General features: G+C 43.7%; 1 protein-coding gene across 1 annotated transcript; it reads left to right on the plus strand.

Annotated features, from left to right (window-relative positions):
• The first annotated feature begins 9966 nt into the window (after positions 1 to 9966).
• Pnliprp1 (pancreatic lipase related protein 1) lies at positions 9967 to 24733 on the plus strand. The gene is made up of 13 exons (XM_036206724.1): positions 9967 to 10127; positions 10212 to 10260; positions 11364 to 11518; positions 11901 to 12026; positions 14182 to 14316; positions 15305 to 15413; positions 16556 to 16675; positions 16784 to 16903; positions 18586 to 18704; positions 19281 to 19410; positions 21243 to 21351; positions 21828 to 21995; positions 24613 to 24733. The coding sequence occupies exons 2-13, from the start codon at positions 10212 to 10214 to the stop codon at positions 24692 to 24694; spliced, it is 1422 nt and encodes a 473-aa protein (XP_036062617.1). The 5' UTR covers positions 9967 to 10127; the 3' UTR covers positions 24695 to 24733.
• Positions 24734 to 25038: the final 305 nt, after the last annotated feature.

The raw sequence follows: 25038 nt of genomic DNA on the forward strand, positions 1-25038 counted from the left end.
CCCTGGGATGACTAGCTGTCTTACCTGCTTACCTGGCTACTGGACAATGCACACACAGTCATGTAAGGGAGTGGCTAGGAATTCTAACAGTAGTCACACTTGGGAATACTGCATACATGGCAATTATCATGGAGTCCATTTACTACTGCCGATGTCATTCTGATCACTGAAGGCAGGCTGCCAGGATCAAAGGATTCCCTCTTGGCAGGCCCATAGGGAAGTACTACATCTAGTCTCTGTTCCCATCATCCTTATGTTCGGTGCTTTTCCCTGATCAGACACCCCATGTGTGATGGCAGGATAGGAGTGAGGATGAAGGATAGGATGCTTCCTAACTGGTCACCAGACACACACCCATGCCCAGTGGGGTTTCCCCAGTCCCCTGCCTCTCTGCAGGCCATGTGATCTTCCTGAAAGGTAAAGATTTGTGCCACTTGAAGAGAAACATGGGCCACCTGCTCCACCATCCATCAGTGTGAAAGGCCGGTCTGTATTCACCTGATTCTTTGGTGTGGGATTTTCAACATGGTTATGTAGGTATCCAATGGCAACAGAGCATGAGATTCATCCTGTTCCTCCCATAGTAATTCACAGACTCCAGCTGACTGCCCACTCTGGGTTATCATTTTCCCCCAACAAATGCCTTATACTTCAGGCTCTTGTTAAGTACTCTGCCCACCAGTTACTCATGTAATTCAAATAAGATTCTGTAAGCTAATTCAGATGAAGCAAATGAAGCCGAGCCAAGCTGTTTAACTCCCTGGCCATTTAGTGGTGGATCTATTTTTCCCAAAGTTGTTTTGGAAGCCTATTTGTTCTCGTGTAACAGAGTTGGGGTTTAATAAAGAGATTTTACTATAGATTTAAACATATGTCAGAGGAAAAGACAAGACACACCCATGAATATATCCAAGTATGGTACAACCTTCTTAACCAAGAACCACAGACCATTGGTTTTTAGGGTAGTCATACATAGAAGCATTTCAAAGAGTTGCTAAGGAATTTAAGTGAGATCATGGGTAAAGCAGCTCCTGGGGGCATGTCTCTCAAGATCACAGCTGACAAGGTAAGTTTGAATTATAAGGATGCTAGAACATAGAGTATCTTTACTGTGAACAGTGTTATATGTTTTTTAAATATTTATTATTTTTAAGTGTTTATATTGCTGCAAGCCATAATAATATGAAGTAGGATTTCAGCTGATTATGACAAGCTAATATTTAGAAGAAGCCAAGGGCCTTCTAGAAGTCAAGCTGAGGCTCAAGGAGTCTTAGTGATACTGGCTTTTGATTATTAGCCATTTCCTGCATGAAATTCTCCTGTGCCATTATGGCTCTTCTATCATTCATTGGGCATAATTTCCCCCCGATAATGGAATATTTAGATAACCTTCTATGCAGTAACACAGCCAGATTCCTAATTTCAGGCCTTTCTGTAATTATCATCATTAGCAGCATCTGGCCAGGACCATCTCTGGATGGACAAACGTATCTTATCTGAAATACCTCACAGATTCTCTAAGAACAGACTTAAGCATCCAGACTCTGTTTGGGAAGGCCTAATGGATGTGCTAATAAAGCTCAACTTTCTCCTTTCCAAAGTCTTAACTCTAGTTTTAGAACCACCCTTAACAATTAACTCAGAACTAAAGGATTCCTACTTACAGGTACATCTAGCTGTGACGGAAGTTGCCTAGACAAGTTGCCTAGTGACCGAGCACACTTCCCCTACCCTGCCAGAAATGGAGGGAGCAGAGATAGCTTGGGGAGATAAGGGCCAAAGGGATAAAAGGTAGTTGTATTTTCAAAGCAAGAACAGAGAAGAAAAAAGAGAATGGAAGAACTGGATGGGGAAGAACTGAACTGAGATGGGGAAGAACTAGATTGGAGGACCAGAAGAGAGTGCTAGAAGGATGAGGTAGAAGATGAGGAGAGCCAGATGGGGAAGAACTAAGATGAAGAAATTAAGATAGCACTTAGAGGGAACAGCAAAAAGAGGTAGAGAGATCAGGCAAGAGAGGAGCAATTTATGAGAGCAGAAAAGAAGCTGTGTAGAGAGAGAACTGACTCGGAAGAATAAGGTGTATGGACTAAAGAGTATCGTGCATGGAGATTCATTTTAATATCATCAAAGATTAGATTATCAGCTGGTTGTAGATTCTCCTTGGACCCTAGGAGAGGACTGTCCAGGGGCTGGACCCCAATAGTCCTCATTAATGTATGCATGTACTTAAGTGCAGGGATGTGTTCCACATGCATGCAGTGACCATAGAAGCCAGAAGAGGGCATAGGATTCCTTGGAACTGGAGTTACAAGTAGTTAGTTGTAAGACACCCAATGTGGATGCTGAAAACTGAGAACCCCAGTTCTCTGGGAGAGCAGCAAGTGCTTTTAACTGCTGACTCTTCCCTCCAACCCAAGGTTAAATCTCTGTATTAATATTTCAATTAAACTCTTTAAAATAATTAAGAATAAACATTCTGTGTGAGACTCTCAGATGAGGTCTGGGAAAGGAATGGAGTCCCCCCAAGGTCAGATGCTCCCAGGCCTGAAGGCAAATACATTGTTATTTTAAAATAAAATATCTAAATATGAGAGGAATGTGAACTCTGGGTTGGCAGCCTTTACAGTAAAAGTTAACTATGCTGGAATTCCTGCCTCTGTGCTGTACTCCAGGGTGAGTGGCTCCATGTCCCACAATTTCTCAGTCTTTCTATGCTGCTCCAATGTCTTCCTTTAGGACTTTCCAGAAGACTGAACAACTTAACTGTCTTGTGCAATTTCTTTGATGCTGAACAGGAACATAGATCCTACTGATCAAAGGCAAATACTTCAGAATCATATCAGATCTCTCGTCAACAACCCTAAAGCAAGAAGAGGAAAGGAAAGCATGGAAGAAAACATCTCAAGCCCTGAAAGTAGGAAATAAAATATCTTCACAAACTGATGGTGAAAAGTAAGAAGGAACCAATCCCCCAAAGCAGCAGGTAAAGTGAAAACCAGGCCTCCCTCTTTCTTCCCAGAGCTGCCAGGCCTCTCACTGAGAACAAAACACTAGTCAGGTATCAATGGGGAAACAAACTCCAGCCACCACGTTGCTGTTACTGACTAAAAATTTGCTTTTTGCTATTTCTTTATTTCTTTCAGTAGTTGCTCAATAGCCAAGCACCTCTGTCTCACGGTAAATGATTGAGTGTTTTCAGAAAGGAAAGGTAAAAGTCTAGAGTTGATGTCATCTGTGAAGGTCTAAGAAAATGATTTAAGGCATGTGAAAATAAGACTTAGAAATGATAAAACTTCAAAGCTCTTTCAATGGAGTCCCACTGAGTTATTGTTCAAATTGGTCTTAGTAACAGAAACAGTGATTACTAACCTTTTTTTTTTTTTTTTTTTTTTTTTTCCGAGACAGGGTTTCTCCGTGTAGCTTTGGAACCTGTCCTGGACTAGCTCTGTAGGCCAGGCTGGCCTCAAACTCACAGAGATCCACCTGCCTCTGCCTCCCGAGTGTGCTGGGATTAAAGGCTTGCGCCACCAATGCCTGGCTAAAGCTTTTTAAAAATAAATAACATTACCATCATCACAGGCTTAAAATTTTTAACTTTCCTTTGGTTGTTTCATAAACCCAAACTTAAAAGTGCTTCTCATTGTACTGAAACATCTCTGTCCAATCCGTATCTACAGTCTCTGTCCAAGAGGAAAGAATGTCTGCTTCTACCCTAGAACATCTTCAGGGTTCTCAAGCTCTTCTTCCTCTGTGCTCTCTTTCCTGCCAGGAAGTTTATTTCTTCTTACCGATGAATGTTCATGCTTCTTCATGTTGATAGCTTTTCAGGCTTCATTTTTGCTCCAGCTGAAGGTGTGCGTCTACTGAAATTGCTTACAGACACTCATTAACTTATACTCTGCTATGATTTCAGTGCAGATTGCAGATAGGGGTCATGCTAGCCGTTATCTCTTTTGTCAACTTTACAGGATCCTTGCCTTTGAGCCATTGTTACAGGTCAAAGACTCCTTCCTCCCTGCCTGTTGAGTATGCTTTTCATCTTCCTGACCTCCTGTGCAAAGAGATGGGCCTGAAAGTTGCAAGTGAAGACCACCACCTGCCAAAGCTCCTTAACTTTAGCTGTCCTGATGACCCTGGCCTTGCTTCTTAGAGTTTCTGTTTGTCTCTTATCAGGTCTGCTTGGCTATCTTACACCAACTGAAAACTCTTGATTTCTCATCCTTAGTGATCCTAGCCTGCTTTTCTCCTAACATTCCTTTTAACTCTAACATCTGTTCTCACCACAGCATGTGTGAATATCACAGTTTTCTCTATGGGCCCCTTTCCCCTACCACCTGCAGAGAGATAGCTTCTGCCTCAGAATAAAATTGATTTTTAGAAAAGAGAATAAGATTGACAAACTCCTGGCCAAACCAATAAAAAGAAAAAGAAGACCCAAATTAATAAGGTTATAGATGAAAAATGGCAAGTTGCTACAGATTCAAATGAAATCTGGAGTATCATTAGGGAATTATATACAAAATTATATTTCCCCAAACCTGAAAACTTTAGAAGAAACAGAAATTCCTAGATACGTATGACCTACTAAAATTAAATCAAAGAGATTTAAACAGCTTAAATTTAAGCAGACCAGGAATGAGCAACAACGTAGAAACAGTAACAGTCTCTCCACAAAGAAAATCAAGACAGATTCACTGCTGAATTATATAACACACACACACACACACACACACACTAGAAAGCACTATTAAAAATTCCACACATTGTAATTTGATCATGCTCACACTTCTCCCCCAACTCCTCCCAAATCCACCCCCACTTCCATACCCACCTAGCTTTTGGTACTCATCTAACACAACCCAAGTGGGTGTGGCCATCCACCGAAGTGTGTCTGGCCTATCAAGAACCACACCCTTAAAGAAAACTAACTCTCCCTCTTCCCGTGGCTATCAGTTACCAATAGCTCCTCAGTGAGAAGTGAAACTTCATGACCACCAGCAAACACCAACACTCCTCAAACTGTTCAACAAAACAGGAGATGGGAAATGATGAAGCCTGTTCATGAAGCCACTATGACCCTGACACCAAAACCAGACAAGGACGCAGCAGAAATAGAAAACTATAGGTTAATATCCCTGATGAATACATAGGCAAAGATCCTCAATAAACTTCTTGAAAATCATATTCAAGAGTTCATTAATGCCTGACATTGTGCACAGGCCTATAATTCTAGCAGGCTGAGGTGGGAGGATTACCATGAGTTCAAAGCCAGTCTAAACACTAGTGAAATCCTGTCTCAGAAATATAAATAAATGAATAAATAAATAAATAAATAAATAAATGAATAACACACTAAAAGAAGATGTACTTCATAACCAAGTTCATCTTTAGGTAATACAATGTTGATTCAATATATGCAAATAAATAAATATAATACAACATAAAAACTTAAGGACATGAATTAAATGATCATCTCAATATACATAGGAATTTGACAAAGTTCAGTATCTGATGAAAGCCCACAACAAACTAGAACCAGAAAGATCATAGCTTGCCTCATAAAGGCTGCAAACAACACGGTAGTCAACTTTGTGCTAGTGGGCAAAACCTGAGAGTATTACAGTTTCACCCTCTCTGCTTCTCACATCCTGTTATCCAGTATAGTGTCCACACTCTTGGCTAGAGCAGCACAAGAGACAAACAAATGTGAACAAGAAAGAAGACGTCAAAAAGCACTATTTGTGAACAACATGATCCGGTGATCAAAAGACCTTGGTAATTCCACCAAAAAGTTCTTAAACCTGATATATATTTCATCAAAGTAACAGGGTGAAAATTCAACATATGGAAAATCAGTAGCTTTTCAACATACCAATAGTGAACTTGCCAAGGAAGAAACTAGGGAGGAAAAATCCCACTCACAACAGCTTCAAGAAAGCTGAAATACTTGGGAGTGAACCTTAGTGAGGAGGTGAAAGACCTTTACAATGAACTTTAAGACCTTGAAAAGGGCAGGCATGATGGCTCAGTAGGGACAGGTGCTGGCTACCAAACCTGACTATCTGAGTTTGATCATAGGAACCTACATGGTAGGAGAGCATTAATGCATGCACGTAATCCTATGACCTCTATAGGTGTGCTGTGGCAGGCGTGTACACACACACACACACACACACACACACACACACACACACACACACAGATTTTTAAAAAACTACCCTGAAGGAAGAAGTTGAAAGGGACATTAGAAGACAGAAAGAACACTCCTGCTCATGGATTTGTAGAATCAGTATTTAAAAAAAAAAAAAAATGGCTATCTTGTCTAAAGCAATCTCCTGTCAACATAATTCCCTCAAAATTCCAATAACATTCTTCACAAAGTAGAAAAATAATCCTAACATTCACATAGAAACATAAAATCATTTCCAAAGCGATCCTGAACAGAAGCAATGCTGAAAGTGTCACAGTTGATGGTCTCAACCTATACTTCAGAACCACAGTAACACAAACAGCATGGCACTGTCACAAACAAAAGCATCAACCCAACGATGTAGAATACAGGAATACCCTCACAGATACAGACTGTGTGAACATACGCACATAGAGGCAAACACCCATACATGAAAAACATTTCTAATATATTTTAATTAAAAAAAAGATTCTATTTGGCCTCAGTCAGAATGCTTATCATCAAGAAAACAAAAGACAACAAATTCTAGGAAGGATGTCAGGAAAAAGAAACACTTGCACACTACCGGCAGAAGTGTAAACTAGTGCAGTCACTATGTAAATGAAAGTAGATTGCTCAAAAATCTAAAGATAGAAATGCATATGATTCTGCTAAGCACACAGTGGACTCTTAGTCTATACACCACAGAGATAACTTGCATATTCCTATTTATTACAACACTACTTACAAGAGCTATTTATAAGAGCTAAGAGATGGAACAAGCTGTCCTTCATCAACCAATGAATAATGAAATCATAGTACCTATATATAATCAGACATGAAGAAAAATTTCCTGCAACCCAAGATGACTGTGATAAGCCAGGATCAGAAAGACAAACCCTGCATATTTTCTCTCATATAAAGACTCTTAATTTGGGGAGACCATGAGAGGAAAGTAAGAACTATTATGGAGGAAGAGGTAGCTATGATATGTGCATGAATATATATCATGAGTTGACACCAATAAAACAAAATGCAGATGTAATATTTCAAAGAAAATTTCAATTCAAGAATAGATTCCGGCCAGGCGGTGGTGGCGTACACCTTTAATCCCAGCACTCGGGAGGCAGAGGCAGGCGGATCTCTGTGAGTTCGAGGCCAGCCTGGGCTACCAAGTGAGTCCCAGGAAAGGCGCAAAGCTACACAGAGAAACCCTGTCTCGAAAAACCAAAAAATAAAATAAAATAATAAAAAAAAGAATAGATTCCATCTTGATGAGTTGGATTTACAGACAGAAAGTGCTGACAAAACAAAGCCAGATAACACAGTGTGGGTTGGTCATTTCAAGGTTATTTCCCTTGTGTAGCTAAAACAGGGGGACTTCCTTATTGTGGTTATTTGGGTTGACTAACAACTCCTGCTTTGTTGAAAAGAAAACTGGCCCACTGTTCAATTTGATTATGTGAGATGTAGCGCGCATAACTCCATTCTGTCTGGTTCCGACAGTGGATGTTTATAACTACTGCTAAATAAATTTTGTAGGAGGCTACAGTTCTGCAATAGCCTCCTGTTCTAGGCTGGCATAGTTCATAACCAAACAATTACTCCAAAGTAATGTTCCTGCAAGCACTGTGTTCATTCAGTGCAAATGACAATGTGAGGCTTCCCTCAAATAGAAACAAGCCATGGCAGGGCCCCACCACACAGGTTCACGACCTGACACCTCTGGACAGGCTTACCCATCCCACCAAAGCTCCTCCTAACCTTCAGGTAAATACTTGCTTTTCCCTCTGTTTACAGGACTATGGCTCATCTAGGGATACTGTGTTTTATCTGTCATCATTTGATTTTCTTGCCTCAAATCTACACCAACACTTGGGTGGTGGTAGATTCTAGATTTAAGGAGAAGGGGAAGGGTTAGGTTGAATCAGCCTTAAGTACTGTAGAACCACCATACTGTTGGAATGAATCAGACACCTAACCCAGTATAGAAGAATAGAAAATTTGTAAGAATTTTGGATCTACAACCTGCTAGTTTTCGAGAAGGGAACCAAAAGCATATACTGGAAAATGTAAATTCTCTTTAACAAAATGTCCTGGATGTTTCAGGGAAAAATATGTCCAAACAGAAAAGAAAGTAATTCAAAAATTACATTCCAGCATACATAACAATGAACACAAAATAATACTGACTCCAATTTAAAAGCTAAAACCATAAAAATTCTAGTTGAAAATATCTGGGAAGTGCTTCATGACTCTTAAGGGAAGTACTTTACAACATTTGCCTAGACAAAGATTTCTTATATTTGACCCCAAAATTACAAGAGAAAAAGCAACATGATAAATGGGTTTGTGTCTTTACTCCTTAGCTGGGTGATTTATTTCTTTGTGCCTCAGTTTCCACATCTGTAAAGGGAAGCTAACAATAAGTCCTGCTTGGTGTGGCTGCTGTCAGGCTGAAATGAGACCGTTTAGAGAACTAGCTGTGCTTGAGCCACAGGGACTGGGGGCTGCTGTTTCTGTTTTGTTTTTGACAAGGTCTCAGGCAGCCCAGGTTGGCCTCAGTTTGCTGGGTAGTCAAGGAGGACTTGGAACTTTTGAGCCTTCACCTCTCCAGTGCTGGGGTTGGGTATGTACTACCTGTATGTACCATGCTAAGGGTAGAAGCCAGGGCTTCACACATGGCAGACAATTACTTTATATCCCTAACCTGGCTGCTACTCTTCATTATTCTGGGGGTGGGTGGGTTCCCTTTCTGCTTTCTTAACATGAGGGCCTATGGCCTTTACCCCAGTTCTTAGGCTATTTTGGTGTGTGAACTTGACATGGAAACATATTTAACTTAGGAGCACGTCTGGGACCTCTACATGCTTGCTCTGTGAAGGCTTATCTGCCTTGTGGGAACTGGCCAGCTGCTCATGGGTGCATAAACCTGAAGGTGAATGAGGGTCAGGTCTGTCTTGCAGCTGTGCAGGAGAACAAAACTGACATGACGTAGACCGCTGGTATGGAATTTGGGGGATCCTGAACCCCAACTTTTCAAGCTACAATGAGACAGTACAGTCTTTACATCTGCTTTAAGTACTGCATTTCAGATTGGTTCACTGCACAACATGTTAATGGGGCTGGAGACTGTGGTGAGGTACTGAGGCAGGCAGTGAGTTTGTCTTCAAGGCTCTTGTGCCTGGGTGTTTCTAGTCTGCAAGTGGGGGGTACTTTAAAGGAAGAAATTCTCTTAACAGATGTTTCCCTTTACTTTCTACTCTTCCAGGGCATTCCCATCTGTTGTACATAAGAGAATTTACCCCCCCCCCGCCCCTGCTAGTAAGATTTGCTGCTATCTTTTGGGGGTGGTGTGGGTTGGGGGAAGTGGTCATGCTAGAAATAAAAACCAAGGTCTTGCACATGCTAAGAAAGCATTCTATCTTTGAGCACAACTGGACCTTCATTGTTTTTAATTTGAGACAGAACCTCACTGAGTCACTCAGGCTGGACTTGAACTCAGTCCTCAGCCCAGGCAGTCTTTGAACTCAAGCCCTTCCCATCTCAGTGCATCTGTGTGCACCTGTACACTGCTTGGTGGTGAACCTGAAACAGGAAAGAAGAGGCTGCTTGGCTCCTACAGATTCTCACAGACACATACTGCAAGGCTGCAGGCTTTTCTGCATCTATCAAGCATGCTTTCATCTTCCCAGGCTTGTGGGAATATCCGCCTGCCATCCCAACCTTGTGTGTAAATACACACAACAGATTGAAGGACAGACTTAAGGTACAGATTGAAGGACAAAGTTCACATAGCTCCTGTTCTCATCCCTCACTGTTTGCTTGAACTGGAGTCCAAATGATAAGACTGGAATATAAAAAGGTCCTGGTGGGTCCCAGGGGAGACAGCACCTCCTCCTTTGACCACATAAGCCACCCTTGAATCTACTCCTCCACCAGCTAAAAAGCAGAGGTAAGACAGACAGTCCTGAGTTCCCGAGAGACTTTGCTCGTGGATCCAGGCTGAGTATGTTTGATGTCCTTGACCTTGTTGTAGATGCTGGTGCTCTGGATAATCCCACTTTTCCTCCTGGGAGCAGCCCTAGGTAAGTGACACCACAAGCCTGTATGAAGTAATGGCGTGTTCCCACAATCTCAGCAGGGTCTGGAGAAAGCTTTATCCCAGACAGCTTGCAGGAGCCTGTACTTTCCTAGCCTTCTGGGAAAAGTGGGGAACTCACAGCCTGGGAGCATGAGCTGGGTAATTGAGGGGGGAATAGCTCCCTATACCCGGAGGAGCTTATAGCCTGAATTTTTGAGGAACAATTAATTCTAAAGCATCTAGAAGTAACAAGTGGCCCTTTGGTTAGTTAATGTGGACTTCGCAGGGGGTGCTCTGCAAATATGTTAGAAGACTTTAGAAGGGGATTTTTTGGATGTTTCAGATGTTTTTTCTTTTATTGAAAAGTGATTTCTTTTCATACAATATATTCTGATTACACTTTCCCCTCCCCCTACTCCTCCCCGTACACCCCCATCTCCCCTCCATGTGGATCCACATCCTTTATATTTTCTTGTTAGAAAAAAAACAGACATGTAAGGAATAATAATAGTAATAAAATAAATTAAAAAACGAACAAATAAGAATACAACAAAAGTATCAAACAAGAAAAAGAGCCAAATGAAAAGTGTAAAACCTACATATAGGCACAGGGACACACATGTTCACACATGTAAGAACCCCAAACTGGATAACACAATAGATCTGCAAAGGGCTTGTATGCTTAAAACAAATTCATCATGAGACAAAGAACCTCCAAACATGCTGCTGAGTTCATTTTGTGTTGACTATCTACTGCTGGGCACAGGGCCTGCCCTGAAAAGTGGTTTGTTTCCCCAGTGAGACTCCTTTGGAGGAAACCAGATTTTCATTTGCAAGTGGCTATCAATTTGAAATAGCTTCTGGGTTAGGGTGCCTTACACAACTGTCATCAGAGAAGCTTCCTCCTGCATTAGCCTGGAACAAATACAGAGACTCACAGCCAGACATTCTGCAGAGTTAGAGACCTTGAAACACTCAGCCCTACAAGGAATGTCTCAATCAAACTCCTTGCCTCAGGGCTCAGGGAATTCTGCCGAAGAGGAGGTGAGTGCTCGGGAGCTCCGCCACAACAGCTTCTCCTTGAGCCTATCCGTTCTCTCTCCCCAGGAAAAGAGGTTTGCTATAATGACCTTGGATGCTTTTCTGACACTGAGCCCTGGGCAGGCACAGCCATCAGGCCCCTAAAACTTCTCCCTTGGAGCCCTGAGAAGATCAACACCCGCTTTCTGCTCTTCACCAATGAGAACCCAAATGTTTTCCAGGTGATACTTTTCATGAACTCTGGTGTGTGTGTTGGGGGTGGGGGGCATTTCCTTATCTTTGTACCTACTCCCCATGTCCTGTCTCACCTTCTGGGTGAGTGAATGGTTCACAACTGCAGGATCCTCTTGCTAGCTCTGACTCTGGTTTGGGCGCAGGGCTTACTATGCAACAAGCCCATAGAAATGATAACCCTGTAAATCCCATCCCAGACCAGAAGAAGCAAGGAATCAGGAGTGGAGGTCCAGATGGGTGTACTAAAGCGCTGACTTCTGTGCTCAGCCTACAGAGGCCAGTACACTGGCCAGGCAAGGGTGGAGAAGAGGACAGACAGGCTTAAGGGACAGGTCAGCAAAAAGCTGAAACCCTTTCTGTTTGTCATAGCTTCTCCAGCCCTCTGACCCATCAACCATTGAGGCCTCCAATTTTCAAGTGGCCAGGAAGACTCGGTTCATCATCCATGGCTTCATAGACAAAGGAGAAGAGAACTGGGTGGTAGACATGTGCAAGGTAGGGAACATCTCTGATCCATACAGCCACGACCACTGAGCTGTCTCACTTTACACGGCCACACTACATACTTGAAAGCAAGAAATCTTCACAGTAGCTCAAACGCTTCTCTTTACGAAGCCTCAATTCCTCTCCCTGTCTCTAGCTCACCTCTGCAGCCAAAAGCAGGGATTTGTTATAGGAACTCACCTCTCCTTCACTGTCATGCTTCCTGTTCAGCCATGGTCCAGGAGCGCCTGCTCTCGACTTTTAGCAGCAGTATTTATATTTCTACAAATGAGGGATTGTCAGTTTTATTTGTCCAAATCTTCCCCACATTCCTAAGAGTCAGAGGTATGTGGCTGTGACCGTTCAAGACACAAGGAACTAAGATCAACAGGATGACTTCTTTTTTTCTTTTATTTATTTATTTATTTTTAAAGTTTTGTTTTTCATTTTACAAACCAATCCCAGTTCCTCCTCCTTCCCCTCCACCCACCCACCCACCTCCCCCACCCCATCCCTATCCACTCCCCAGAGAGGGTAAAGTCTCCCTTGGGGAGTTAACAAAGTCTGGCAAACTAAGTTGAAGCAGGACCAAGCCCTTCCCCACTGTGCTGAGGCTGAGCAAGGTATCCCACCCTAGGGAATGTGTTCCAAAAAGCCATTTTATGCGCCTGGTCCCACTGCCATGGGCTCCCCACACAGATCTAGCCACATAACTGTCACTCACATTCAGAGGGCCTAGTTTGGTCCCATGCAGGCTCTCCAGCTGACAGGCCAGAATCCATGAGCTCCCACCAGCTTGGGTCAGCTGTCTCTGTGGTTTTCCCCATCATGATCTTGACCGCACTTGCTCCTGTGATCCCTCCTCCCTATCTTCCACTGAAGTCTAGCAGTTCAGCAACAGGACGACTTCTTAAGGGGCCCCACAGAGAATGGTGTAAGAGAAGAGTACATCTGGTAGTGAAGACCACCACAGAAGGACACAGACCTACACACATATACACATGGGATACAGTCACAGACAGACAGACAGGCAGGCAGGCAGACAGACAGACAGACAGACAGACACACACACACACACACACACACACACACACACACACACACACACGGCTGTACATGCACAGCCACACATGTATACATGTATACACACATGTAAAAGATACCATACTCCTTTCTTATTATGTATACAGATTCCATCTATCTGTCTAAGAAATTATGCAACCACCTGCCTTCCACACGTACAGTGATAATATTGCCAAGAAAAATTACAGTTTGTCACTCTGCACCTTCCTGTGCCTTCCTTAATAAGCACTTTTTTTTTTTTTTCCAAATCAGGGTTTCTCTACGTAACCCTGGTTATTCTGGAATTAGCTCTGTAGACCAGGTTGGCCTTGAACTCACAGAGATCCACCTGCCTCTGCCTCTCGAGTCCTGGGATTAAAAGTGTGCACCACCACCGCCCACCTCTTAATAAGCATCTTGTTAATTAAGTTTTTAGCACCAAAATTTCTAGGATCTACAGGGATTTCTACAGGTTGCTTTGACAATAAAAGTCCCAATGAACCACTACTGCCAGAAACTGGAGATGCCATGAGTGTTAGTTAGCACTGTCATGAAAGGGTCAGAAGAAGACCTCAGCTGCGGGTGACAGGCTGACCACATGCACGGCTTGGCTGAGCACTGGGGACATTTCTCCTTCCTACCTCCTCAATCTCTCTCACATCAGTGCTCTTCTGTTTTTCATATACCTGCCATGTATGTCCCCTCCAGGAAATTCTGTGCCATCTTGACTGGAAAATGACACCTCTCTCCCTTTTTATAGCTCAAGAAATTCCTAGAGGTCTGGCATGTCACCTAAAGGACCTCTCACAAGCAGAACCAAAAATTCACATAGACAGTAGTCACTGGACACTGTGCTGAGGTCTTTTCCTGTCAGACCAGATTCCTTTAATGGTGTAACTGATCCACTTTGTCAGATGTGGTTGAAGAAATCAAAGGGGCTGGCTTTTCCTTCATCTTTAGGATATGGGTCTTCTCTGCTGCTAGTATTTACCCTTATGAACTGCAAGATCCCTTGGACAGGATCCAGTCAATATCAACACTTCTGATCCCTGCCTAGATGGGTTTCCCCATGCCCTATGGCAACACTGTGTCTCCCCAACCCTAGAACATGTTCAGAGTGGAGGAGGTGAACTGCATCTGTGTGGACTGGAAGGGAGGCTCTCAGACCACCTATTCGCAGGCTGCCAACAACGTTCGAGTAGTGGGTGCCCAGCTGGCTCACATGCTTGACATCCTTGCGGTGAGTAGGCCAGAGGGAGGTGGGGTACAAAGGTGAATTTAGGAGTTACAAAGAAGTGAAGACCACCTTGGTAGCACATGAGTAAAAGAGAAACTTACTGGCTAGCCCTTAGTGATGGCATGTTATTATCCTCTTTGATTTACAGTTGAGAAAACTGAGGCACAGGGAGACTAACTAGCTTGTCAAAACATAGAGCAGGTGAGCAGACGAGTTGTCTTTGGGGCTCAGCTCATCTGGCTCCAGGAGTTGCCCACTACGTAAGTGGGATTTGTGCAAAGCAAAATCTGGCATTGTCCAGGGAAGCCAAACAGAGCCAGCGGGCAGGATGTGCAGTTGATGGCGAGGGTCCCTATGACCATGGGTCCTGTTGGTGCTGGGAAATTTTCCCTTTGTAATCATTCCTGTTGTTTCTTCCTGTCCTGGTCTTTCATCTCAGCAAATACTTGTCTCTCATTCTTTGTGTTAATTCAGGAATTCTTTATGGCTACTTTCTATACCAGATCAAAGTCCTTCTATTTCATGTCCTATAGATAATCAACTGCTTCTGCACCCCTACAGAAATCAGAACCCATGGGGTTGCACCAAAAAAACAAACAAACAACATAAAAAAAAAACCTGTTGGGGGATTTTAGAGAACACTGCGTGTGAATGTCTTGGTGATCCTGTGTTTCTAGAGAAGATGGTCAATAGCATGCACAGAGACAAAGGCGATCAGTGAAGTCCTAGGCCTTCCCTACATATAGGGAAGACTTGCTGTGACCACAAAACAGGCCCAGGGGTGAAGAAGCAGGACACTATTTGAGGTCACAGTGAGTTTTAGCTAGAGAAGAGTCTAGGAAGGACCACCAGAAGTCAGGAATGTCCTGAGGTCCCTATCAGGAACTGGGGCTCAATCCTAAGGCCCCAGAAAGCAGGGAAAGTTCCCAAGAGGGGAGTCATGTTAACCAGAGCACAAGCATGACCCACAAATGTGATCTTTCCTCTCTAGACAAACTACAGCTACTCGCCTTCCAAAGTCCACCTCATTGGCCACAGCCTAGGAGCTCATGTGGCAGGGGAAGCAGGAAGTCGGACTCCAGGCCTAGGCAGGATTACTGGTAAGGCCCCAGGTCATATTCTCACAACCCCAGAATGGTCATAAGCCTGTAGTCCATCTTAGAGCTGTCTGAATCCCTCAGCTAGGGCAGGGCTGGGTATAGCCCAGACAGGAGATCTCAGGACACTTCTAAGCAACATATGGGCCATCGCTGTTGGTAAGGAAGATGGTGGATGTGTCTGTGATGCTTCTGCTATGGCTTTAGCTACTCCTCTCTAGGTACAATTTTCCCTTGATGTGGGTCATGCAGCAACTTTGAACACCAGGAAAATGTAGAGTATAGCTAGTCTGGACAGAAGCAAGTATGCTTGAACAGGGACTGCACTACCCATTACTTCCTTATTCTCTTTGAAGGTGGGGTGGAGTGGAACCTCGAAATTGTGTCCCACTCTTTCTGCTGGTAAAAGGATCCCAGCTACTGTAACTACCAAAACCACCCTTTAACTGGCACCATCTAAACGGCCTTCAAACACAGCAAAGTCTTTGCATTATAACAAGAGCAATAGAACATATCTACACAAGGCTATTAATGCCATTATTAAAGGAAGCATCAGCTAAGTGCCCAATTACCCTAAGTATTGCAAAAATTACTTTGTGTTCCTCATCTAATCCTCAGAACTGAAGAAGCTCCTTCAGGGAAGCAAATTGGTTGCCCAAGAATGCACAGGTTATATGCTTCCATACCAGCCCCTATGCCTCACATTGTATATTAAATTACTTAATCAACAACTATATAAATTGATGAAGTTATTACCTTCAATTTATACAATAGGGAAACTGAGATACAAAACTCTTGAATGACTTTCTCAAAGTCATACACAACTTGCCCAAAAAGTAGCTTAGTAGAACCAGCTACACGACAGGCCCAGGACTCTGTTTTCTTCACTAAGATAAAAGGAAAGAACATGAGAATATGAAATATGAAAGATACATGGAAGAATCTGATGTAGGAAGAAATCCTTGCTCAAACAAAATCTGAGTTCTTTTCTCATGTGCTCCCCTCTCCTGCCGCCAAGCCCCCTTTAAAGGAGTAGCACTGGGACAAGTATGGTACCCGTTCAATTGCATGTTTCCCAGCCTGTATAACCATTGCCTTGGTCCTTCACAGACCTACTGTTTGACATTATTGGCCATCTCTTTTAGGACTGGATCCTGTAGAAGCAAATTTTGAAGGCACTCCTGAAGAGGTCCGGCTCGACCCCTCAGATGCCAACTTTGTGGATGTGATTCACACAGATGCAGCTCCCTTGATCCCATTTTTGGGTGAGCCCCATGGTGTTCCAGTCTCTAGCTGTGGACAAGAATGACAGTATTTTAACCCTGAGAGTGCTACACAACCCAAACCCTGTCTTGTTGTTACAAATATTTTAGGTTTTGGAACAAATCAAATGATGGGTCATTTTGACTTCTTCCCCAACGGAGGACAGAACATGCCTGGGTGCAAGAAGAATGCCCTGTCACAGATTGTGGACCTAGATGGCATCTGGTCAGGTAAGGGCATGAGGGCCTGTCCGGGAGGACGGTGCTTCTTTGGGGTACTCAGCACTTGCCGTGACAGATACCCCACTACCATGTGTGTGTGTGTGTGTGTGTGTGTGTGTGTGTGTGTGTGTGTGTGTGTGTGCATGTGTGTGTTTGTATGTAGGGGTTGTATTGTGTGTGGAGACTAGTGGAAAACTTTGTGTGTCATTCCTGAGATACTATGCACCTTTTTAAATGATACAATTGCCCCTATTGGCCTAGAGAAGCATTACCACCATGCCAGCAATATTAAATGCATGCACTGACACATTTAGCTTTTTTTCATTTGGGTTCTTGGCATCAAACTCAAGTCCTCCTACTTTCAAGGCAAGCACTTTATTGACTGAGCCATCTCCCTAGCCCCATAACAAATCTTAGTAATAAAAATGTATTTCCTTTTAAAAATACATGATTTTCTTTTCTGCATATTATTTCTGAAAAAAAAAAAAACTGCAAAGCTCTCAGATCTCAGATCTACTGATGCTGTGTTTCCTTAAAACATTGTCGTGTATGTACTGGACTGCGTAAGCAGCAAGGAACCACGGAGCTTTGTCTTAACACTCTAATCCCAACTGTCACTGCATAGAGAGGAGGAAGTGACAAGAGTGACATCACAGGTGTCCCAAGAGGATTTTCCTGCAGACGTTCCCTGTGAATCAATATTATGGTTCAGTCCTAGGTAGCTAGAGTAAAGGTATCCCATGGGCATGCATGGAAAGGCTATCTTCATGATGCAAGCCATTGCTCACTTATGTTGAGCAGAAATGAGGAGCAATCACATGAGGAAGGCTAGAATGGGAACTGTCCACTTGTCATTGGTGAGCATACCTGTGGATAAAGGGCGTCCTTCAGTTAACAGCTCCAATACTGCCTAATGAGATCAAGAATTCAGCAGCCATACTAGTCAATTTTTGAGTTAAAAACCCTTAGTGGTATGAAGGAATCTATGAGTGTCATTTTTTACTTAATTCAATCAAAATGTCTTAGATGTCCTTGATGCAAACATTAAGGATACTTGTTTGGACTTTGACAGCTCCATCAGCAATGGACAAGGAAGTTCAGGCCAGGTCTAGATGGTTTGCTGGGATACTTGTCAAGTGGTTTGAGAAAGGACATGAAAGAACACTGTGGGAGTGAGAAGGGATAAGAAGGAGGACACTCAGCTGAAGCCACTGAAATCTACTTTTACCTTCATTGCACAAGAGCATTGTGACAATGACCCTGTGCTTATGGTGCCATGTGTGGAAGATTATGGCACAGCTAGTTGTGTCTTTGAGGATTTCCAGCCTTATTCCTGGACACAGAGGCAAGAGGGACAGTGTTGAGCACCAGATGAACTGTTTCATTACAACTCTCCCCCTTGATAGCTATAATCTTGTGAATCCATTTGTGGATACTTTTATAAAAGGGATACTATGACATCTACTTCCCAGGAAAGGGGAGGGTTTAGTGGACACCATTGAAGTAACCAGAACATTATTCCCAACACCCAAAGCCTTGTTTGTTTATTGTGATTATTGTGAATGAATCATGAACTTAAGTTCTGTGGATACAGTCCCACTCTGGACCTGTTACACTGGAGAAAGAGACGCATAGATGTGGTCACAGCCTGCCTCCCATTGCCTGAACTGACCTCCTGCCTATTTCCTCAGGAACCCGGGACTTTGTGGCTTGTAACCACCTGAGAAGCTACAAGTACTACTCGGAGAGCATTCTCAACCCCGATGGGTTCGCTGCATACCCTTGCACTTCCTACAAAGATTTTGAATCTGTAAGCTATTAATCAATCATGAGTGATGGGCACCACACACTGAGGACCTACTATGTGGGGATCTGCCATTCCTTCTTGATGCATGCTCTACCTGGTCCCTCAGAATGCATACTTGTGGAGGCAGGGAAAAGCCCCAACAACTCTTAGCAGGAAGTAGCTATATATGAGAGAGAGAGAGAGAGAGAGAGAGAGAGAGAGAGAGAGAGAGAGAGCGAGCACAAATGAGCAATGTAGGAGAGGAAAATTCTGGAAGATCAGAGAACAGATACACATTGACATGAGCTTGAGAGATAACTATTGGTAAGCTCTACAATCAATAAGGAGAGTTGACACCACTAGCAGCCTGGGAAATTCAACTGATGGAAGCTGGGCCCAAGACGGCAGTGCTCTTTAAAGGTCCCTGGTCACTCTAACATGCTGTACATCATGGCTAGACATTCTGCTGGGATGAAGGGAACTTGGAGACGATGGGCTCCATCTCTCTTCCCATTGCAAAGGAGGAAGCAGGGCTGCAGGGACATGGAGCATCAGCTTTCTCCAGCTCTCTGCTCCATGGCCCCCTGCTCTCTTCACTAGGACAAGTGCTTCCCCTGCCCAAACCAAGGCTGTCCACAGATGGGTCACTATGCTGACAAGTTTGCTGGCAAGACAAGTGGGGAGTCACAGAAGTTCTTCTTGAACACAGGAGATGCCAAGAACTTTGCACGTAAGTTGAATACTTGCCCAGAAAGTGTCATGCCTGTTAGGAGGGAAAGCTTGCCTCTAACCTGAAAGAACTCTGAACACATTTGATTACCTTAGAGAAAGACATATTTGCCCTGGGCATCCCATGCATGATTCCCCTGAGGCAAAGAAAGCACCCACATTGCTTCCATTTTATTTCCATTTTGTGGAATGACTGGAAGAGAAGGGTGACTTGTGGGGTTGAGGCAATTTGCATAGCTTTGGGGACAACTAGCTAGAATTTTTACCCCTCTCCAGTTCATCATTATACCCTTCCTTTTTAGGACTCTGTGTGTGTGTGTGTGTGTGTGTGTGTGTGTGTGTGTGTGTGTGTGTGTGTCTGTCTCTCTCTCTCACACACACACACACACACACACACACACACACACACACACACACACCTCTGTATTCATTCATTCATTAAACATACTTGGTAATGGCTCTTTGCCAGATGGGTCTCCATAAGGGGCCCAGTTCCAGTCTTATCCTTCTTTATCCATGTGACCCTGGTGCCTCTCTGATATAGAGTGGCTAGTACAGAGAGGTATGATTCCTTTTATAATCCCACTGAATGCACTCAAATGCCAGGTCCAGATTAGGCATGTTTGGGCCATTTGTGACAATTTACTTAGTGTGTTCCATGAGATGGAAAACAGAAACTACGCATTTATGAGACTACATAAAAACAACATGCTATGTATAGTTTCCGAAAGTCAGGTGTATTGAAGTATAATTTATATACAGCAAAACTCATCATTTTAAATACATACTTCTGGTTTGACAAACCAGTAGATGGGTATCCAGCTTTCATGGAGATTCAGGGCCTTCCTATCACTGTAAATACACATACCTATCATTTTTTCCAGAAGGCTGATTAATTAACCCCCACTAATGCAGCAATACTTGGAAGGCTTGCCTATATTTTAACTATAACAAAGGAATCATTTATTCCCCCATAAATACTTATTTATGGATCACAGATATGGGTTGCTAGATACAGGGCTGAAAGGATGATCAAGACAATGCTTTGAAATGTACGAGTCCTTGTCAGCTTTGGGTTGGTGGGCTGCTGCTAGGATGAAAGGATGGGTAGCTGAGAAGAGAAAGGAAAGGGGCAAAGTCTCTGGGAGTGTGAGAGGTGAGGGGGAATTTAGACAGGGCTACGCATGTGCTGGTGTACATATGTATAGATGGCTGGGTAAATTTGTATGTTTATATGTGTGTGTACATTGGATGCACATATGTGTATATATGAATGTACTGTATGTGTGTGTGTGTGTGTGTGTGTGTGTGTGTGTGTGTGTGTGTGTTTGCATGCCTCTGTGTGTGTTTGTGTATCTGTACATGCCCTGGGACAGCACCCTAGGTATATGTTTATATGACAACTACCTGAGCACCAGGGGTCCCAGGGATGCAGAGATGGGACAGACCCAGGCTGGAGGGGCTCCACACTGCTAAGCTGGCCTCTCATGGGTGGCCTGGAGCCCTGGGTCTCTTCTTGCCATAGCACACAGCACCAGCACTCTGGAGCAGAGGGCTCACTCAGCCCTGTTGGATCCAGAAGCCATTGTTTTCACGTGGCAATTTAAAACCCACAACAAGGCTAGTGAACTTGAGGGAGTAAACATTTAATTTTATTTATCATGAATTTAACTGCAAACAGGTCCAAAGGGGCCACCACTGAATACTCTTTTAATGTGTGGATTAGCAAGTATGGCTTCTCATACTCTGTGCTTCTGTGTAAGGGTGCAGGTGGTAATCTGGGCTAAACTATTTTCTGTATCAATGAGGTGACCTCTCCCTTGCTTTGCCTAGGTTGGAGATACCGGGTTTCCCTGACACTGTCTGGAAGAACAGTCACTGGGCAGGCCAGAGTGGCTCTGTTTGGAAGCAAGGGCAATACTCAACAGTACGATATCTTCAGGTAATCCCTGTTTTGTGCACAGCATTAAATGTTTATATCTTTAGACATCCATGGGTTTGAAACTACTTTATGTACAGAAAATAATTTCATACTTCCAATAGTTTTTAATTTAAACCTAATAATTTCTTTCACTCTTGATATATTATACTTTAAAAATCTGTTATTGTTCCAGATAACACATGTTAAGCTAAGATGACAGCTTGCAATATGGATGATTCTTCTTGAAAAAAAACTAAAATAATTTGAGAGAGTTTTATCATTTTCTACAAAAAAAAGATGAATTAATTTGAAAAGGAATCTGAAATAGTAGATTGAGGTTGCCAGCTTATTGCCAATATTCCTTTCTTCCATCTTTGATTTGAGGATGCATTTGGATGAAGACTCATTATTATGTTAGCTAAGAGTGGAGGGTCATGGTCCTCTGTGGTCATCACAATGTGCTTCCATAAACTTGAACATTTCTCCTTTATTTCAAGGGGCATTTTGGTGCCAGGTGCTACGCATTCCAATGAATTTGATGCCAAGCTTGATGTGGGAACAATTGAGAAAGTCAAATTTCTTTGGAATAATCATGTAGTAAACCCAAGTTTCCCCAAAGTGGGTGCGGCCAAGATCACTGTGCAAAAAGGAGAGGAACAGACCGTGTAAGTATCTTCCTTTGCTGAGTTGTCTCAGGGTGTTTGCAGAGAACGTCTATAGGAGAACCCTCTCCCCTGGGACAGATAAGAAAAGAGAAATCATTTGAAAGAGGACAGAGAAAGCACAGAAGGGACAGGACTTGTGTAATCTCATCCCCACCCATAGTTTCCTCTTTCCCTGCCTGAGTAGACACGGGGCCTTCAGTAGAAAAGAGGGCAGCTGGAATGGAGAAGAGATGATAACCCGGGGAGGCAGAACAGAGCTCCACTCCAAGTCAGCTTGCAGAACTTTGTAGGCTTTGTGGGGAATGTTGGCTACTGGTGTTCTTAGGGATTAAAGAAGGCCAGCAAACTCAAGACCCTTGGAAATATCACTTCCTCAGGTGGGGAAGAAAGGTTGGCAGAGTGGCCTGTGGCTGATCCATGGATCACTAACTCGGGTGGACTTCTGAAGTCTCCCCTATTCCCATAAGGTGGGAAAGCAGAGCCATCAGACTGGTCAGGTGACTGGCAGACTGGTCAGGTGACCAGCAGGACTGGGCATACTCTCAGGGGGACTACAGCACAGAGGAGGCCCAGGCTGACCAGTGGAGAGCCTTCCCTCCAGCCTCCACTGTAAGATGTTGTCTCTAGAGTCAGTTCTTAAGGTCTGTTAATTATACAAGGCCTGGATCCTGCAATTGTGTGGCTAATGGCACATTAGAATGTCACTGAAATCCTGGAAGTTTCTGAAGGAAGATGTACACTTTCTGGAAATCAAACAGATCCAGTTGAAGCAACTTCTGAGGCCCTGAGGCCCTGAGCCCATCTATGTTGATAAGCCCTCCAGTGGTAGAGTGCCCCAACTCTGCCTACTCACTCTCTGTGCAGAAAAATCTCTCTTAAGGTTTTTATACATTTATGTGTGGATATGCCACGGTGCACACAAACTCAGAGGCCAGCTTGCCAGAGCCATGTGAATTCTGGGGAACAAACTCAGACCAGCAGGTTGGGCTGTACCTGTTGAGCCATCTTACTGACCTAAGAATCTCTCAAACAATCTGACACCAAGGGGTTAAATATAAGAAAGTCAAAACCCACTCTAAATGCCACAAACTAGCTTGGGGAATAAAAAAAACTCAACTAGTAAATTATTCAGACATTCTACTGTTAGGAGAATTGCCAGGAACACTTGTGGCTAAATAACACCAATAATAATTATAAAGTTAAAGAGCAGTCAATATTGTGACTCAATGTCTTCTGGTTTCCTTTCCATGGAATCTGATGTAGTCATCTCAGTGGGATTCCAAGTGCTATCTAGGACCTGCTGACTGGACTTTCTTCCAGTGACATGAGACCAAAAGAAAAATAGAGCCCTTCCTGCCTTTCCTACCCCCATTCCATTCAGTGCCCACTGCAAATGTGACTTTGGCAAAGAGTCCGTGGGGACCTATCCTGGAAAACATCAGGGAAAGCAAAGGTAGAGCCTGCATCCAGCCAGTTTACACTTTAGTGTCAAGAAAAACAAGACATCGGTGCACGTGGCAGATCACATGACCCAGGAGGCACAGAGTGCTGAGGAGACTGGGGGGAGGAAGGAACTGCTGAGGGGCCGGCATAAGGAAGCCAGACTGCTGAGATTTTGAATGCAGGAATTCCAGGTTAAAACTTCCAGGAAAGACACACTCAGGAGAGAAAGTTGGGGAAGGCCAACAAAGACAAGCAGTTGTAACAGGGTTGCTTACAGGAGAATGGATAAAGGGTGATCAGAGATGCATGGACACTTTGCCAGCGGCTACACTGGTAAAACCAAACCAAACCAGAACAGCTGGAACATGATGTTAGAGCTCGCTGGGTGTCAGGTGGAAGACCTCAGAGAATCCTTGGTTCTCCGATAACCACAGAGACAGTCACTTGTGTCTGCACTAGCTTCATACTGGAAACCTTTTCCACTTGTTATCATAAGCTGTCACATAATTATCATGGGAGTCTCAATAACACCAGAGGGAACCCTTCTCTTCAATGAAGACACCATCAAGCAACTAGTAGTGTCATAGCTGGAAGGTGGGAGAGATATGGGGGACCCAAGGAGAAAGCCAGACTCTGGCCCTCACCCTGGACAACAGGTCAAGGGAGATCTGGATGGGTGATACTACAATAGAAAATATGGACTATGGCATAAGGTAGACTTGCACTTGCATCTTGGACCTTTCCTTACATAGAGCCTTCTGTGCCTGTTTCCTGTCCTATGAGGCGGGGCTGATCGTAGGACCTCCTCACCTACAGGTGGTATAGTTTACATATGTGAACCCTTTGGTGTATTTGCTTCCAACTGAGAATTCAGTCTATCTTAGATACCATGGTATCCAGCTGAGTACTGAGAAAAACGTTAGTGACTGTCTCTACATCAGTCTACTGTGGCCACCAGGATCTGTTAAAATGAAAAAAGGGATGGTGCTTCCTCAGGAAGGCCCTGCCCTGGCCTGGGTGGGCTTGTTACTGGAAACTCGGATGGTGGCAGCCATAGCCCTGGCATGCCTCTCCCAGGTTCTGAACTGCCTCAGTGTAAACTCTGCCTAAAATTCAGATAGCTTTCCTAAGGATGTCAGAGCACACCAGTGCCAAACACTGTGTTTCCTTACAGGCACAACTTCTGTAGTAAAGACATTGTGAGAGAAGATGTTCTGCTCACTCTCATGCCTTGTGACACCCCAGACACCATGTGACCTCATCAATACCAATAAAATCCTCTGCTGCACATAACCACACAGCATCTATCTCGATGTCAGCTGCCACCCATGGGGACATTCAGCAACTGAATATTAAAAACGCTGATGAGCATTTCTCTGTATGTGGGTCTCTCAATTTGGCATCCAACAAAGCGCCACCTTACCCCACTTCCTTGGTCTCCTCCACGCTCGCTGTTTTCTCTTCCTCAGAGAAGGTGTAGATTTACAGCACAAGTAAAGGCTGAATGATCAGGAGTCGGCAGAATCTTTGTCCTCACTGTGCCATCTTAGTGAGAAACTGAGGCAAAAAGCAGGGAGGTTGTGCTCACACATGCACCATG

The sequence above is a fragment of the Onychomys torridus genome, chromosome 1 (assembly GCF_903995425.1).
Source record: "Onychomys torridus chromosome 1, mOncTor1.1, whole genome shotgun sequence".
In the NCBI taxonomy this organism is placed as follows: Eukaryota; Metazoa; Chordata; class Mammalia; order Rodentia; family Cricetidae; genus Onychomys; species Onychomys torridus.